Genomic DNA, 15465 nt, shown 5'->3' with positions numbered 1-15465 from the left:
TATGAACCACTGATGTATTTATACATGGTAATCATATCCCCCCATAATCTCCTCTTAAGAGAGAATAAATTCAGTTCCTCTAATCTTTCCTTATAGCTGAGCTCCTCCATGCCTCTTATCAGTTTGGTTGCCCTTCTCTGTACTTTCTCCAGTTCCCCAATGTTCAAAAGCTTGGATGCCACTGACCTACAGAGTTCATTGCACATTAGTGTTTAGCAAGCTCCTGGTTTTATTTGCTACAAGGTAAGCAAAGCTCAGCTGGTGCTACCCTACTGCCTCATATAAAGTAATGTTTGTACTCCCCTGCCATGGTTCACTTAACTTTAAAAACAGGTCCACGTCAGCTCCATCTGCCACAGTCAATTATAAGTTGCAAAAAAGTACTTCTGAAGTTTACTATACTGTATAATAGTTTGCTGAACGTGACTGAAAACTTGGACATAAATTGAAAAAGATTAGGCTTTCAGATATTTCCTGTGTGTTAGCTAGTAAGATAAGAAACACCTCTGAGAGCTATATTTAATCTTTGTGATGGCCATAATTACACACCCATAGATTTACAAGTAGACAGAAAGTAAGATTATTAGACAGAAAGTTGGACTTGTGTGGACACAAGAACATTATCAGTGATCTCTTAACATCAGAACTAATGGTTGACACTCGATCATTTACAAATGGCGGTATATATACTGGAATTATTTTTTACTAGTAATGGCGGTGATCAGCGATCATGGCCATTGATTCCAAAATGAAAAGTTATCTATGGTCATGGCATACACATTCATTCTATAACATTAGCTACTGTATGTAATAACAATACCAACAAAAGTTATTTTTGCAGATCCAATATAAGCCTACTTGAACAATCTCCTTTAATGTTGGTAGTGCTTCCTGTACTGTTTTTTTTTTCTCAATTTCTAAGGACTACATATCCCATGGTACCTTGCTGCTGTGATTCCTGTGCTGACTCCACCTCTTAAAAACTCCTCCTCTCAACACCTTTGCAGTTCTGGGAATTCTGATACACAGCAGTGTTTACTCAAAGAGCGTAGTGAATACATGCCATAGAACTCAAGGAAGTAAGGGCTCATCATCCACCAATCTGTGGCATATTTAACAACTTCCCATTCACCCTATAGCAGAAATGATGATATATATATATATATATATATATATACATGATTTTGCAGTTCTGGGTAGAAGGGCGTGTGCCCTGCCCATGCCGCCATTCACGGCCTCGGCTGTCAATCACCGGGTCCCGGACAGTGATTACTCGTTGGCACCTGGTGATCGCGAAGTATTACCGACGGGGAGATAACTGTATGTAACCAATAGAGTTCTCTCCCCTGTCAGCTCCTGCACACTGCTTTGTATGGCTCTGCATAGCAGAGCCATACAAAGCAGTGTGCTTAGAGTTGAAAGCACACACAGCACATAATGTGAAACAGCACACAGTTAACCCTTTGATTGCCCTACATGTTAACTTCTTCCTGCCCAGTGCCATTAGTACAGTGTCAGTGCTTTTTATTAGCACTGATCACTGTATTGATGTCACTGGAGATGTCAGTGACACCAAGTCAGTTCCCCCCAGTGTCAGAATGTCCACCGCAGTCCCTCTATAAGTCGCTGATCACCGCCATTACTAGTAAAAAATAATTCCAGTATATATACTGCCATTTGTAAACGCTATAACTTTCATGTAAACCAATTAATTTACAGGTATTGGGATTTTTTTTAGCAAAGACATGTAGCTGAATACATTTTGCCCTAAATTTATGACGAAATGTGATTTTTTACATTTCTTTATTGGACATGTTTAATAGCAAAAAGTCAAAATACAGTTTTCTTGATCAAAATTGTCGTTTTTTTTTTTGTTTAAAGCGCAAAAAATTATAACCACACAGGCGATCAAATACCACCGAAAGACAGCTCTATTTGTGGGGAAAAAAGAAGGTAAATTTCATTTGGGTGCAGCGTTGCATGACCACGCAATTGTCTGTTAAAGTAATGCATTGCCGTAACACAAAAAATGGCCTGGTCAGGAAGGGGTGTAAATCCTCTGGAAGGCAAGTGGTTAAGGGCGGTAAGGAAGTGTTATATTGCCTCCTCTGTGCCTGTTTTAACCCCTAAATGCTGCACTGCCATTGTAAGCAGTTGCAGTGTGGCCCCGTTCACCTGCTGAGCATGAGAGGTGGCTAATTTTTGCTGTGTCACAATGCCAAGCATCACGACTGAAATGTGTACAACCCCAGCCACTGCAGCTTAAGGGGGATCAGTTGGGGGTGGACCTGTATAAACATAGCTCAACTACATGTTTTTACTACCCTCAACTGCAAGTCAGACCATAGGCTTAATGTGTGTAGATCTTCACAAATTAAGTTTACAAACTTTGAGGTTGGTCAGATTAATAGGAGTAGGCTAGAGGTAATTGGAGGGTTAGGGACTGATGTGAATATATATGTAAAGCGCTGCATAAATTGACAGAGCTATATAAGTACCTGTAATAAATAAATAAATTCAATGTAGAAATAAATATATGATTTTACATTTTGATCTTTTTTCTTGATATTTTGGAAAGAAAAAACATTTGACAATTTAGTATTCCCTGGAAAGCATAACAAAATACAGACATTGAAGATGCGTGTATTTTGCAGTTATGGTTGAATTCAGATATCCATATTCCAAAAGGTTAGCACAGTATTTAACTAAGACTCTTACCTAAACCTAAGTAATAATATAACGTATTTTTCGCTCTATAAGACGCACCTGACCATAAGACACGCCTAGGTTTTAGAGGAGAAAAACAAGAAAAAAAATATTCTGAACCAGTGGACTGCGGACACAGTACAGGAGATGACCAGAGACTGCAGACAGTACAAGAGATGACCAAAGATTGAGGACACAGTACAGGAGAAGGACCAGAGACTGCGGATACAGTAAAGGAGATGACCAGAGACTGCGGGCATAGTACAGAAGATGACCAGAGACTGTGGATACAGTAAAGGAGATGACCAGAGACTGCGGACATAGTACAGGAGATGACCAGAGACTGCGGAGACAGTAAAGGAGATGACCAGAGACTGCAGACAGCACAGGGATGACCAGAGACTGCGGACATAGTACAGGACATGACCAGAGACTGCGGATACAGTAAAGGAGATGACCAGAGACTGCGGACATAGTACAGGAGATGACCAGAGACTGCCGACACAGTACAAGAGATTACCAGAGACTGCAGACATAGTACAGGAGATGACCAGAGACTGCGGACATAGTACAGGAGATGACCAGAGACCTCGGACACAGTACAGGAGATGGACCAGAGACTGCGGACATAGTACAGGAGATGGACCAGAGACTGCGGACACAGTACAGGAGATGGACCAGAGACTGCAGAGATAGTAAAGGAGATGACCAGAGACTGTGGACATAGTACAGGAGATGACCAGAGACTGCGGACATAGTACAGGAGATGACCAGAGACTGCGGACATAGTACAGGAGATGACCAGAGACTGCGGACATAGTACAGGAGATGACCAGAGACTGCAGACACAGTATAGGAGATGACCAGAGACTGCGGACACAGTACAGGAGATGACCAGAGACTGCGGACACAGTACAGGAGATGACCAGAGACTGCGGACACAGTACAGGAGATGACCAGAGACTGCGGACACAGTACAGGGGATGACCAAAGACTGCGGACAGTACAGGAGATGACCAGAGACTGCAGACACAATACAGGAGATGACCAGAGACTGCGGACACAGTACAGGAGAGGACCAGAGACTGCGGACACAGTACAGGAGAGGACCAGAGACTGCAGACAGTACAGGAGAGGACCAGAGACTGCAGACAGTACAGGAGATGACCAGAGACTGCAGACAGTACAGGGGATGACCAGAGACTGCAGACAGTACAGGGGATGACCAGAGACTGCAGACAGTACAGGGCATGACCAGAGACTGCAGACAGTAAAGGAGATGACCAGAGACTGCGGACCTTTAGGGAGGGAGCGGGAGCGGGTACCTGAATTTGACGGGTACCCGCTCCCACTTCCGCGGAGTTCTCCTTCCTATACTGTGGGCACCCGACTTTGACAGCAGGGTGCCCACTGCGCATGCGCGAGAAGCGCTGCGCTTTGTGAATGGCCCGGCGTCTTTTGGGACCTGTCATGTGTCCCAGAAGACACCAGACCGTTCACAAAGCGCAGCCTTCTCGCGCATGCGCAGTGGGCACCCGGCTGTCACAGATGCCGGGGCAGGAAGAAGCTGGCGCGGGAAGACTACAGTGCTGGATCGAGGAACAGGTGAGTTCCTGCCGCAGAGAACAGCTGAGCGGCCGGCCCGGTATTCTGACATGGTGGCGGTGGAAATACCGGACCAGCCGCTTTATATTCGCTCCGTATTTTTCGCTCCAAAAGTAGATAGAGCGAAAAATTACGCTTATAGAGCGAAAAATACGGTATTACCTAATGGAATCAGGGGTGGACTGACCATTTGGGCACTCGGGCACTGCCCGAGGGCCTGGGGTCAGTAAGGGGCCCCATGGGATGCCCCTGGTACCTTTCATATGCTTTTTTGGGTGTAGTTTGAGTGTGGGGGCGAGGACACAGGGGCCCCATGATCCCTCATTGCCCGGGGGCCCCATGAGTTGTCAGTCCGCGCCTGAATGGAATATGTCTAAATAGATTGAAAGGTGAAAGAACAGACGATTACAGTTAGCAGCTGACTGGAAGCATTGAACAGAATATATGAAAATGTTTGTTTTGTCATATGTTTGGGAGTTTTGGATTTTCAGATCAGGTTTTACAGAAAAGGATTTGCAAGGAGAGTAGTAGCAACAGCAGATGAGCAGAAAAGTGATTCCCGGGTGAATCATTTCCTCGTGTCTGGGAGTCCTTGGCAGCAGTTCATAAGATTGTCCTAAATAATGTGTGTACTCGAAAAGCAGCAGAGAGCTATTGAGCTAAGTCGTTTCAGGGAAGCTGTCACTTGGCTAATAAGGCTACGCTGTAATCCCAACAGCCAACAGCCTTACTGTGATAGTGATATTAATGTATGGGAAATTAGAATTAAATGTAATGAAAATCACCTAAACTGTGGCTTCATAGTTCATTATAACCTTCATCCTGTTGTGCGTAAGATGCCAGCATTTCAAAATCTCTTGGTCAAACTGAAGACTGCTTCATTTTTATCTTCAAGTGCCAGTTCACACTGATGCGGTGCAAATCTAATGCGGTTTCACAGTCGGTGATTTCTGCTGTGACAGGTGCAAATTGAATGCAATTTCTGCGTCGAGATGAAATTCGCACCACACCTGCACTAAACTCATACAGGACCCTTTTTTGGACTGGATCAGATTTGCACCGCATATATGTGAACAGGCCTCATTGGAAATGATGCTTTTTGACATACATGCGAATCAATGCTTTTCTGAACGCATCTGATCTGCATAAAATTCACAGCAGTGTAAACCGGCACTTAGAGTCTACAAATCAGGACCAATAATCACATATTTGTAAATGCTTGTGAAAGTACAACTGCACATCTCTGTCCCTAAACATAAATGAACGGAACTAGGGGCGTAGTTAAAGTAGTATTAAACCCTCATCTCGTTCTCAACCTTTTTTAATTCAAGGCACCCCTTAAATTATTTTATTTATGGTACTTATATAGCGCAATCAATTTATGCAGCACTTTACATATATATATTGTACTTTCACATACAGTCCCAAACTTATATTCCTACATACAAGGGCCAATTTAGACAGGAGCCAATTAATCTACCAGCATGTCTTTGGAGTGTGGGAAGAAACCCATGCAGGCACAGTGAGAACATGCAAACTCCAGGCAGGTGGTGCCGTGGTTGGGATTCGAACCAATGACCCTGGTGCTGCCAGGCGGAAGTGCTAACCATTTAGCCACTGTGCTGCCCCATAATTATACACCCCATTCTAAAATGTAAAAAACTAAACTTTTACATAACGCAGCGACTTCCACACATGTAGGACACCCAATGCTAGAAGTGATTTATTCTTCCAAAGCAAACACGTTTGCACCATGGTACTGACTAATATTGCATTGTTTCCCTCCCTCATTCAGCAATAGTGACCCCATTGCTGATGGCGAGGGGCAGGGGAGGAGCAAACAAGGATGCTGTGCAGTTGCCCAACAATATCCTTACCATCCGATTATTATTATTATACAGGAATTATATAGCGCCGACAGTTTGCTCAGCGCTTTACATTAGGAGGGAGACAGTACAGTAACAATTCAGTTCAATACAAGAGGGATTAGAGGGCCGTGCTCCTTGGAGTTTACAATCTAGGAGGGAGGGGATAGTGGTACAAGAGGCAATTAGCTGTGGGGGATGGAGTGGTAGGAAGAGTAGAGGATTCCAATATTAGCTGGGGTCGGGGTAGGCTTCCCTGAAGAGATGGGTTTTCAGAGTGCACCTAAAAGTGAGCAGAGTAGGTGATAGTCTGATGGATTGGGGTAGGGAGTCCCAGAGGATAGGTGAAGCCCTTGAGAAATCCTGGAGACGAGCATGGGAGGAGGAGACAAGGGAGCTAGAGAGTAGGAGGTCTTGCGAGGAGCGGAGAGTACGGTTTGGGTGGTATTTTTAGACAAGGTTGGTGATGTAATTAGGGGCAGTGTTATGAATGGCTTTATACGTCAGTGTTAGTGTTTTGAATTTTATCCGTTGGGCAATTGGAAGCCAGTGAAGGGATTGGCAGAGAGGGGTGGCAGATACAGAGCGGTTAGTAAGTGTAAAGAATGCTTGTTATACTCACTGTGGAACCTAAGGGGTTAATCCTCTGCATTGTGTAAAAATGCAGTTTGATCCTGACCTCTCTAATCCTCCCCTTCTTCCAGTGCCCTCCTCTTATCTCCTGATAAGACATATCATGTGGAGTCACTCTGCAAATGCTCAGTTAGGTGTGTATTGCTAGAGAGGTTTTTTTTTTGGGAGGGGGGGGGAGCGCATGTGATCAGCACAGGGTAAATCAGCATTGTCCAGACAGAGGTCAGGGGTCCTGCAGCCTCCTAGAGCAAAATTAAAACTTCTCTTACAAGCTTTAACATGTGCTCAGTTGGACACGGATATAAGTCACAAGACTGCTCTAACTGCTGATGAGAAAAGATATTTAGTAGTTTATATTTACTAAAATAATTGCATTTCCATGTTCTGTGTACTGTGGGAGACCAGATATAGTAAATGCAGGGTCCTGGGTTTAGTAACACTTTAACTTTGGATTTCAGGTTCAAAAATCATCCCAAGACATAGTAAGTAAAGCTGAAAAGTGGCAAATATTTCATAAATAATGTTTGACATTTATAACTAATTAAAATGAAGATTCAAATGTTTGTGTAAACTTAATTCTAAAAGTAATAAAAATGTATCTAAAGTAATTTGCTGGAGAGATTCACAGATTTGACCTGATGACCATCAGCAGAGGTGATTTCCCTCACTTTGAGGAGATTACGTCTCACATTCTGTGTCTACATAACAGGGCGTGCGAAGAAATCTCTCTGGTGGGACAGTGTTGGTAAAAGCAAATGCTGACAAGTTGCCTACTCTGTCTAAAATTGAAAAAAAAATGTCTTTAGATATATCTGAAATACACTTTATTGCCAAAAGTATTGGGAGACCCCTCCAAATCATTGGATTCAGGTGTTTCAATCACTTTCATGGCCACAGGGGTATAAAATCAAGCACCTAGGCATGTAGACTGCTTCTACAGACATTTGTGAAAGAATGGGTCGCCCTCAGGAGTTCAGTGAATTCAAACGTGGTACCGTGATAGGTTGCCACCCGTGCAATAAGTCCATCTGTATAATTTCCTTGCTACTAATTATTCCACAGTCAACTGTTAGTAACAAATTGTAACAAAGTGGAAGCAACTGGGAACAGCAACTCCACGTAGGCCACGTGGGTTGCCTACTCTATCCAAAATGGGAAAAAATGCCGATAGGTTGCCTACTCTATCCAAAATGGGAAGAAATGCCGATGGGTTGCCTACTCTATCCAAAATGGAAAAAACGACTTTGGATATACCTGAAATAAGTCAGCACAGAAACTCTGATATCTCTCATTGTTAGCTGCATATTGTTGCAGGTTAATAAACATTTTAGGATAGAAAGAAAACGTACCAATGACCATTAGCCATTTTCTTTACTCAAAGTATTGTACTGGAAACCAGTAGGGTGTTGTAAAATGATTCAGTTACATAATTTGTATGTTATATAGCTTTACTTATTTCTGAAATTTTGAAAAAGTGGCCTAAAAATATAGTTGATAAGGCTATCCAGACACATGAGAGGACAGTCACATTATCTGGACATTCTCATCCTGACTGGAAGACAACCTCATGTTTATAATCCCCATGTATGACCATCAGCTAACTGCTGTGTGGAAGGCAAGCAGTCATTCAGACAATTAAACAAACCTGTCCTGACTGCTAGTGTCTCTCCTCCCCATACTAAACAATGTCAGAGGAATCTTTGAGTCCCATTTTCTTCCTTATTAGGGACTTTTGTTCAAACCAAACATTCCTCCTAATTGTGTGTCCTCCTGTTGCAGGTGCCAATCAAAACATGCAACAATGTTGTATGGTTAGCTTGGTAGAGTCTAAATGTATGATAATTTCCTTTTTATTTTACATACTTTTTATGTTTCCTTTTTATTTGCATACTTGGGAGTTTTTTTCATTATTTTTATTTTTAGTAGTAGTGTTGAACAAGAATAATGAAGCTTGAGGTTAGGTTTACCAGCTGCTGTAGACCTCACAGATATAATTTCAGATCCTGGCAAACGGACAAATGTTAACCTTCTTGCCTCATGTGGATCTCATGTTAGTGTGTGCAGTTACCACCATTTTCTATGTATCTACTTCACATTATACAATACAGAGAGCTAACTATTAGCATGCTCACGCACACTTGGGCTCACTTTCAGGGAGTTTTTGAGCTCAGTAGCCAGTGTCTGAAGTATCTTCATCTCTCCTGCAGCAGTCAGAAATGACAGAAACAAGAAGAAGAAAGAACCATTGAAACAGGAGTGCACAGAGAACTACGAAATGACAGCCGAGCTCGATGACCTGGCAGAGAAAATCAGAAAAGCGCATCAAGAAACTTTCCCCTCCCTATGTCAGCTGGGGAAATACACTACGGTAGGTTTTACCTGCTAATGATTTGGAACTGCTTGCACATAAGACACTGTTCTCACATGTAGAATTACATTTTCTTTCATCTACAGCTAGTCATGATTTATAAATGTGATGGTAAAATTCCTGTTACTTGTTCTCTAGGAAGAAGATGAAGAAGATTTGCTCCAGAGTTTCCCCTCATTTTTACTCTGTTCATATATTTTGCCCAAATCACTGCTAATTATGAACCTAGGATGGTTAAATGATATTCCTCTTTAGTTAATACCCCTATAGTTACGGCAAAAGGCAACAATCTGTGCAATACAACAGACCAATCAGAAAATCTTGATTCCCTAACCACACCCAATCAGTGCTGTTATTGGACCAGGACTATTGTGGGTAGACCTTTAGCATTTGAATAGCTGACCTTTAAATAGTATTCATCAATAGTAATGGTAATTCTGAACACTGATATGCTGGATTTAAAATAGCCATATTCAAGGTGACCCGATTGTTTGGTGGGTAGGCCTTTGGCATTTATGTGGCTGACCTTAAAATACTTTTCATTGATGATGATAGTAAGTCAGAACACAGGTGTGCTAGAATTAATAAGTTATTCAAAACGTGGTCAGATTGCTCTTGTTGAGAGGCCAAGAAAGAGTCAGTAAGTTTTGGATGACACCCAGCTGAGTTGACAGCTCTAAAGGTCTCTGGTGGTGCTATTGTGTAAAGAGAGTTTTTCTGTCCACATATATACAGTATTAATGTGCTACCAGCTATATCATGCAACAACATGTATTGTAATGTTAAAATATAACTAAAGGCAAAACTTTTTTTAGTTTTGGATAGAGTGGAGAAGGATTTGAACACCAGTCCTTTTTATTGCTGTCTGTGTCCCTTTTAGGGAGATTCACCCTCTCTCTCCTGTTTTCCATTATTGTTGAAAGTGAAAGCAAAAAGAAAATCCCAAGTTTCAGGTTGTCCCCAGAAACGTTCCAAAGATTTTTTTTTATTTGCAGGGATTTCCTCTTCTGTCTTGTTTTGGCTATGGGACAGGAAGTGAAGGTAAATGTCCCCAATGGGACACAGATGCCAAAAAAATGGCAGGGATTATGCCTTTAGTTTTACTTTAAAGTGGTTTTAAACGTAAGACATGAAATATAAACAAAGCATATCTCTCTGTAAAGTGTACTTATCTCAATCCAGACCACTGAGTGTCATTTCTGTCTGCTGCATTGTTCCTCTGCTATCAGCATTAATCACGTCTGACAAGTTTTCCTGACACCAAGAGAAAATTATTTACATGGGAGGGACCTTCAGCAGATTGACATTTTCAGCTCTGTTCCTGTGTGCTGTGTGAAGGAGTTTTTCCCTCCAATCAGCTCTCAGAGCTCTCCTCACTGAGCTCTGCAGAGTGTAGCTTCAGTTCCCCGCCCCCTGTTTTCTGGACTCTCAGAAAAGCTTTATAGATTCTAAACTTTGAACGGATGTAGAGAAGAGAAGACTGCACATAAACAGGTACAATTTATGTAGGAGGATTTGTTACATATATACCCAGTGAAGTGACTTGTCTTAGGTGATGAAAGGGTTTACAACCACTTTTAGTTCTTGCACATGAAGATGCTGGTTCAAATTCAAGACCTTACTGTTATTCAGTTCCACAAGGGATATTAATCAGCTTGTACTAGACAGTCATATATGAGCCTATGAAACGCAAATGCTAAGAGAAGTGTTTGCTTTATTTCACTTCTTGGTTATATTTTTTGACTGACTGAGTTCACACCTTGAGCACTGGATGCAGGGCCCCCATGTTGGCAAAATCAGTCTGGAGGCAAGGGACAATGGGGGCAATTTCTTACCCAAATTTTCACAACAGTAGAAACATGGCTATTGCAAATTAATCTGTTTCTCATTTTTGCAACAGTTTTGTATGTACAGTTTTTGCTTTTCATGTGCCTGCAATCCTGGACAGCAAACTGATATAGTTTTACAAAGGTCTGCAACAGAGTTACCACTGTAGATAAGACACAATTTTCACTTAAAATGTGTGCACAGTTGTGGAGTGGTGTGAGGCAGGTTTTATATTCCTAGTTACTTTAAAGCAAACTGAGGGAGGAATATATAAATAAAGCCGCAATCTAATAGCAAATCTGCCTCATAATCCGTGTTACTTCTTCTGCTTGCCTTGCATTGCGACAGAATTGATAAATGCCCCAAAATGTTATTAACAAATGTCATGAATTCCGAGCTGTTTCCTGCTACTTAGGAACAAAGGATATAGCACAAGAATGGAGGCTGTGGGGTTGAGCTTAGCACTAGAGATGGGATTAGCCCAGGGCAAAACATTGCTTTTGAATGCTCCTGAGCAGATACATAGTGTAATGCCATATAAGACAATTATATAGGTGAACACTTGTTTCTGCACCAATTCTACATCTGTAATAAACAGCACAGAGAGAACTGTGCCAAAGTTTTTCAGAAATTCCTGGCATTGTGGAAGACCTACATCCACATCAATGGGAACCACATCAAAGTACATCATGCAGAACATTTTTAGGAATCATAATGGTAATACCATACCATTAAAATGAAAGTAATGCGGTTGCCACATTTCTATACTGCAAAAACACATGCTAGCACAGTACACAAAGAATTTATCAAATGTTTTATAGTTCACTGTCTGCCATGATCTTTATATTAGTATTACCTACAGCCAGTAACTTTTCTGAATAGTTTTTGCCCTGCTCACATAAGGTGGAGCTTAAAGCTGGCCATAGATGGATCAAATCTCAACTGGTTCAGCAGGGACCAGCAAAGACTCAATTCATCTATGGGTAGGCTGATTGTACCTAAGTCAATTCATTGATCGACTTGAGTACAACCAGCATGTTGGATTTTTAGCATGTGATTATTACTGCTAGCAATAATCATTGTGTTCTCCCCGATAGGGCCAGCACCAGCGCCCCCAGCCAAGTGAACACAATAGCTCCTTGAGTGTGGGGAGGGGGGACTCCCCCATCAACACTGACTGTGTTGATGGAGGAAATTAGCGATTTTCTTTCCTGCAACCTATGATTGCAGGAAAGAAGATCTCATATTCTGTGCCCTGCCTTATAATTTCTAAAGGGACAACTAAAACACTAGCAGTTAATAGACATCTGGACAATGAAGGAGCAACAGCACCCCAACAACATCATCAGTCTGCTCTTACCTCTGGTCAACACATGTACACTGGAGCAGAGCCTGGCTTGGCTGATATTAATACAAATTCAGTTACTTGACATTTGCGGATCAGGGTGCAGTGTCAAGCTCCTGCACAATTTTCCTCCAGGTTTTTTCCCATACCATGGTTTAGTTAGAAAGCCAGGAGAAGTGTACATGGACAAAGAATTTGCTGCTCAGCACACTCACAATCCATTGGGAACTACAACTCTGCCTGCCATGTTGGATGAATAAGTGGTCACACTCCTTTAGTACGTGCTAGACTATATACATGTAGAAGCTATTGGGATATGAGCACAGGTATATATTTCTTCTTTTGTAGTTTATTCATTCACAGATCTTTGTGAATGGATGTGCCTGCGTAGTCAAAACAGCTTCAGGGGAGAGGAATCCCCACCTACTATCACCGGAGATGGGGCTCTTAGGGTGTGTGAGGGTGCTTAGGAACATGTTACATGTTATACCCTAAATATAGGTAACATGTTCCTAAAGGTGAACTTAAAGCTGAGTTACACTCAAAAGTCTGTCCTCTCCCTCCACTGCCACATTTGGCACCTTTTGGGGGGGAGCAGATGCCTGTTTTTCACAGGTACCCACTCCAACTTCCGGCTCAGTTCGCCTTGGCCCCCCTCCTTTCCCCTGCAACCCTCTGGGACATTTCACAGGTCCCAGAGGATTGCAGCACATTCACAAAGTGCAGCGCGATTCTCGCATTCGCAGTAGAAAACCAGCTGTGAAGCCGCAAGTCTTCACTGCTCCTTTCCTCTAGTCATGATGGATGCGCCAGCACCGACAGCTGACTGAAGAATCAGCTCGGGGCGAGGACCCTGCTGGATCCATGGACAGGTAAGTGCTCTAATATTAAAAGTCTGTAGCTGCTGACTTTTACTTTTTTTTTGGGGGGGGGGTCAGAACTCCTCTTTAACCTTTAAAGCCTACCTTCAATCACATTTTAATTTTTACATTTTGGATAGAAGGTGAAGAGTTAAAATACTGTTAGTTTTTAATTTCTGTAAGTGACCCATTTGGGGAGATTTTCATTTGTCCCTTTGATATTCTTGCAAGAAATTTGGGGATACAGGCATCACTGGGACAGGAAGGCCCATAAAGCAGTTAAAACATTGTCACATGTTCCCTTCCCCACTCAGCTAAAAGCATTTGTTTATTGGTTCTGCCCGTTAGAGAGATTTCCCACCCCTTTCTGTCTTGACAGAATATCCTCAACATAGACACGAACAGAAGTAAAAGCCTGGCATAGACTCTAGCACTTCCCTGCTTTATCCAACATAAAAAGTTTTGGCTGCAGTTGGATTTATCCAATTTTGAATGAGTGCATTCATTAGTGTCTTTTTTTTATATCTGCCAGGGGTTCAACTTTAAACCTGCTGTCAAATATTCTGGTCATGACTATATCACATTTGAGCTGCCCATAGACAATAGAGGACTATTGCATATGTCAATCTAACCTACCTCTGATTAATGTCAATGGGTAGCTTCACTGTGAGGTCATTATGTTTGGCAGATCTGTTTATAGTTTTAAAGCCTTGTTCCAAACTCTTTATCCCTGCCAAACCTGGATAGTGTTTGCTGCACAATATATATCATAATTTCCTAATCCAAGGTGTTGTATATGTATATGATATGCAACCATTTCCTGTGTTTGGAAGTTACATTTTTATCCATGCATTTTTTTGGCATACTGGATTGTGTGGTTTGATTTTGATTAAATCTAGAAACTGCTTGTTCTTCTTAGTAATGAAACATCTCTGGCAGACGAACTGTATTTTATACATATGAATTCTAGAAAGTATTTGTAGTAACTTGCCTGAAGATAGGCAGCCTAGAGGGGTTGCAGCTGTTAATACTGTTACCTGCCCCCGACAAGAACCAGACGTTCCTTGAATCTGCCCATTTATTTTGTTTTGTTCGGTAGCACAGGTTCTCTTTTTTTCTTCACTGGTATCTAGTGTTGCTATGTCACAACTAGACAGGGTCTCTGTAATTTAGTTGGGGTGTTATAATCACTGCATTAAGCTCAAGAGGCACATGCCACCATTACTTGGCTAGACATCTGTTTATGGTGTTTGTAGAGCTTTCCTTGTGTTTCTAATTATTTAGACACCTTTTAGGCATCATGTATACTATGCTCTTCTGAACGCTTTTTTCCCCGATAGGAGAAAGGCAGCAGTAAAACACACCTAAAGCCTCATTTTATAAACACATTTAAGCACATCAAGTGATTGGGCATGCACTCACTTCATTAGCCAGTATAGTGATTTATTCTGGCTATTGAAATGTATGAACGCCTAGCATTTAGGCGCATTTAGATGCATCAGTTTATATTGTAAAGCCCTGAGCAAACTGTCGGCGCTATATAAATCCTGTATAATAATAATAATCAGGAGCTTTTTCTGCTTAAATGATCCTCTCTTAAACACAATCTTGGTTTGTTCAAATTTCTATCAGTAAACTTCCCTTCCTCTAAATGCCTGTAAACGCCTATGTGTGCATGGACACATAGAAGGAGATTTACTAATATGGGAGCATTGGAGAATCTGGTGCAACTGTGCATGGTAGCCAATGAACTTCTATCCTCAGCTTGTTCAATTAAGCTTTGGCAATAATGCTGATTGTTTTCTATGCAGAACTGCACCAGATTTTGCACTCACCAGTTTTAGTAAATTACCCCCATAGGTTAACGTGGAGGGGCATTTAGGGACAAAAAAAAAAGTTGAACGCCTGTAAAACAGGTGATTGACAGCTGCAGTGTGCATGAGGCCTTCTTATTTAGAGGAATACAAAAACATAATGCAATTTTTAATTACTAACTTGTGGCAGTGCCCTGAACTGACCACATGCTTGGACCATGTGTATTTGCACCAATGTTTGAGTGTGTGTGTCCTAGCTGTGATTGTGGTTTGGCACTATCACACACTCGCCCAAAGAATGACCCCCGTTAGGAAATACTACACCCTTCCAGCTCAAGCACTGAGCAATAGATGTCGAAGATAGAGTTTGCCATTCTCATTTTGCAAGCTATAATACTCTCTGGATTGTGCTCTGATACGTAAGCATGAGGTGTAATCAAGA

General features: G+C 41.8%; 1 protein-coding gene across 7 annotated transcripts in view; it reads left to right on the top strand.

The window, feature by feature from the left end:
• The window catches only part of RARB (retinoic acid receptor beta), a 960987-nt gene that overhangs the window by 844106 nt on the left and 101416 nt on the right, over window positions 1-15465 (top strand). For 5 of the 7 annotated variants that reach the window (XM_089690941.1, XM_089690911.1, XM_089690926.1 and 2 more), the window contains 2 exons: window positions 1882-1953; window positions 9017-9177. In XM_089690941.1, the coding sequence (XP_089547067.1) occupies window positions 1882-1953; window positions 9017-9177 (233 nt within the window). The remainder of the gene's footprint in view (window positions 1-1881; window positions 1954-9016; window positions 9178-15465) is intronic. The other 2 variants (XM_089690935.1, XM_089690938.1) reach the window with 1 other exon arrangement.

Source organism: Staurois parvus, unplaced genomic scaffold, assembly GCF_062004578.1.
Source record: "Staurois parvus isolate SC_StPar_1 unplaced genomic scaffold, SC_StPar_1.0 ptg000021l, whole genome shotgun sequence".
Taxonomy (NCBI): Eukaryota; Metazoa; Chordata; class Amphibia; order Anura; family Ranidae; genus Staurois; species Staurois parvus.
The sequence above is the reverse complement of the archived record's forward strand: the minus strand, read 5'-3'. Positions and strand labels throughout refer to the sequence as shown.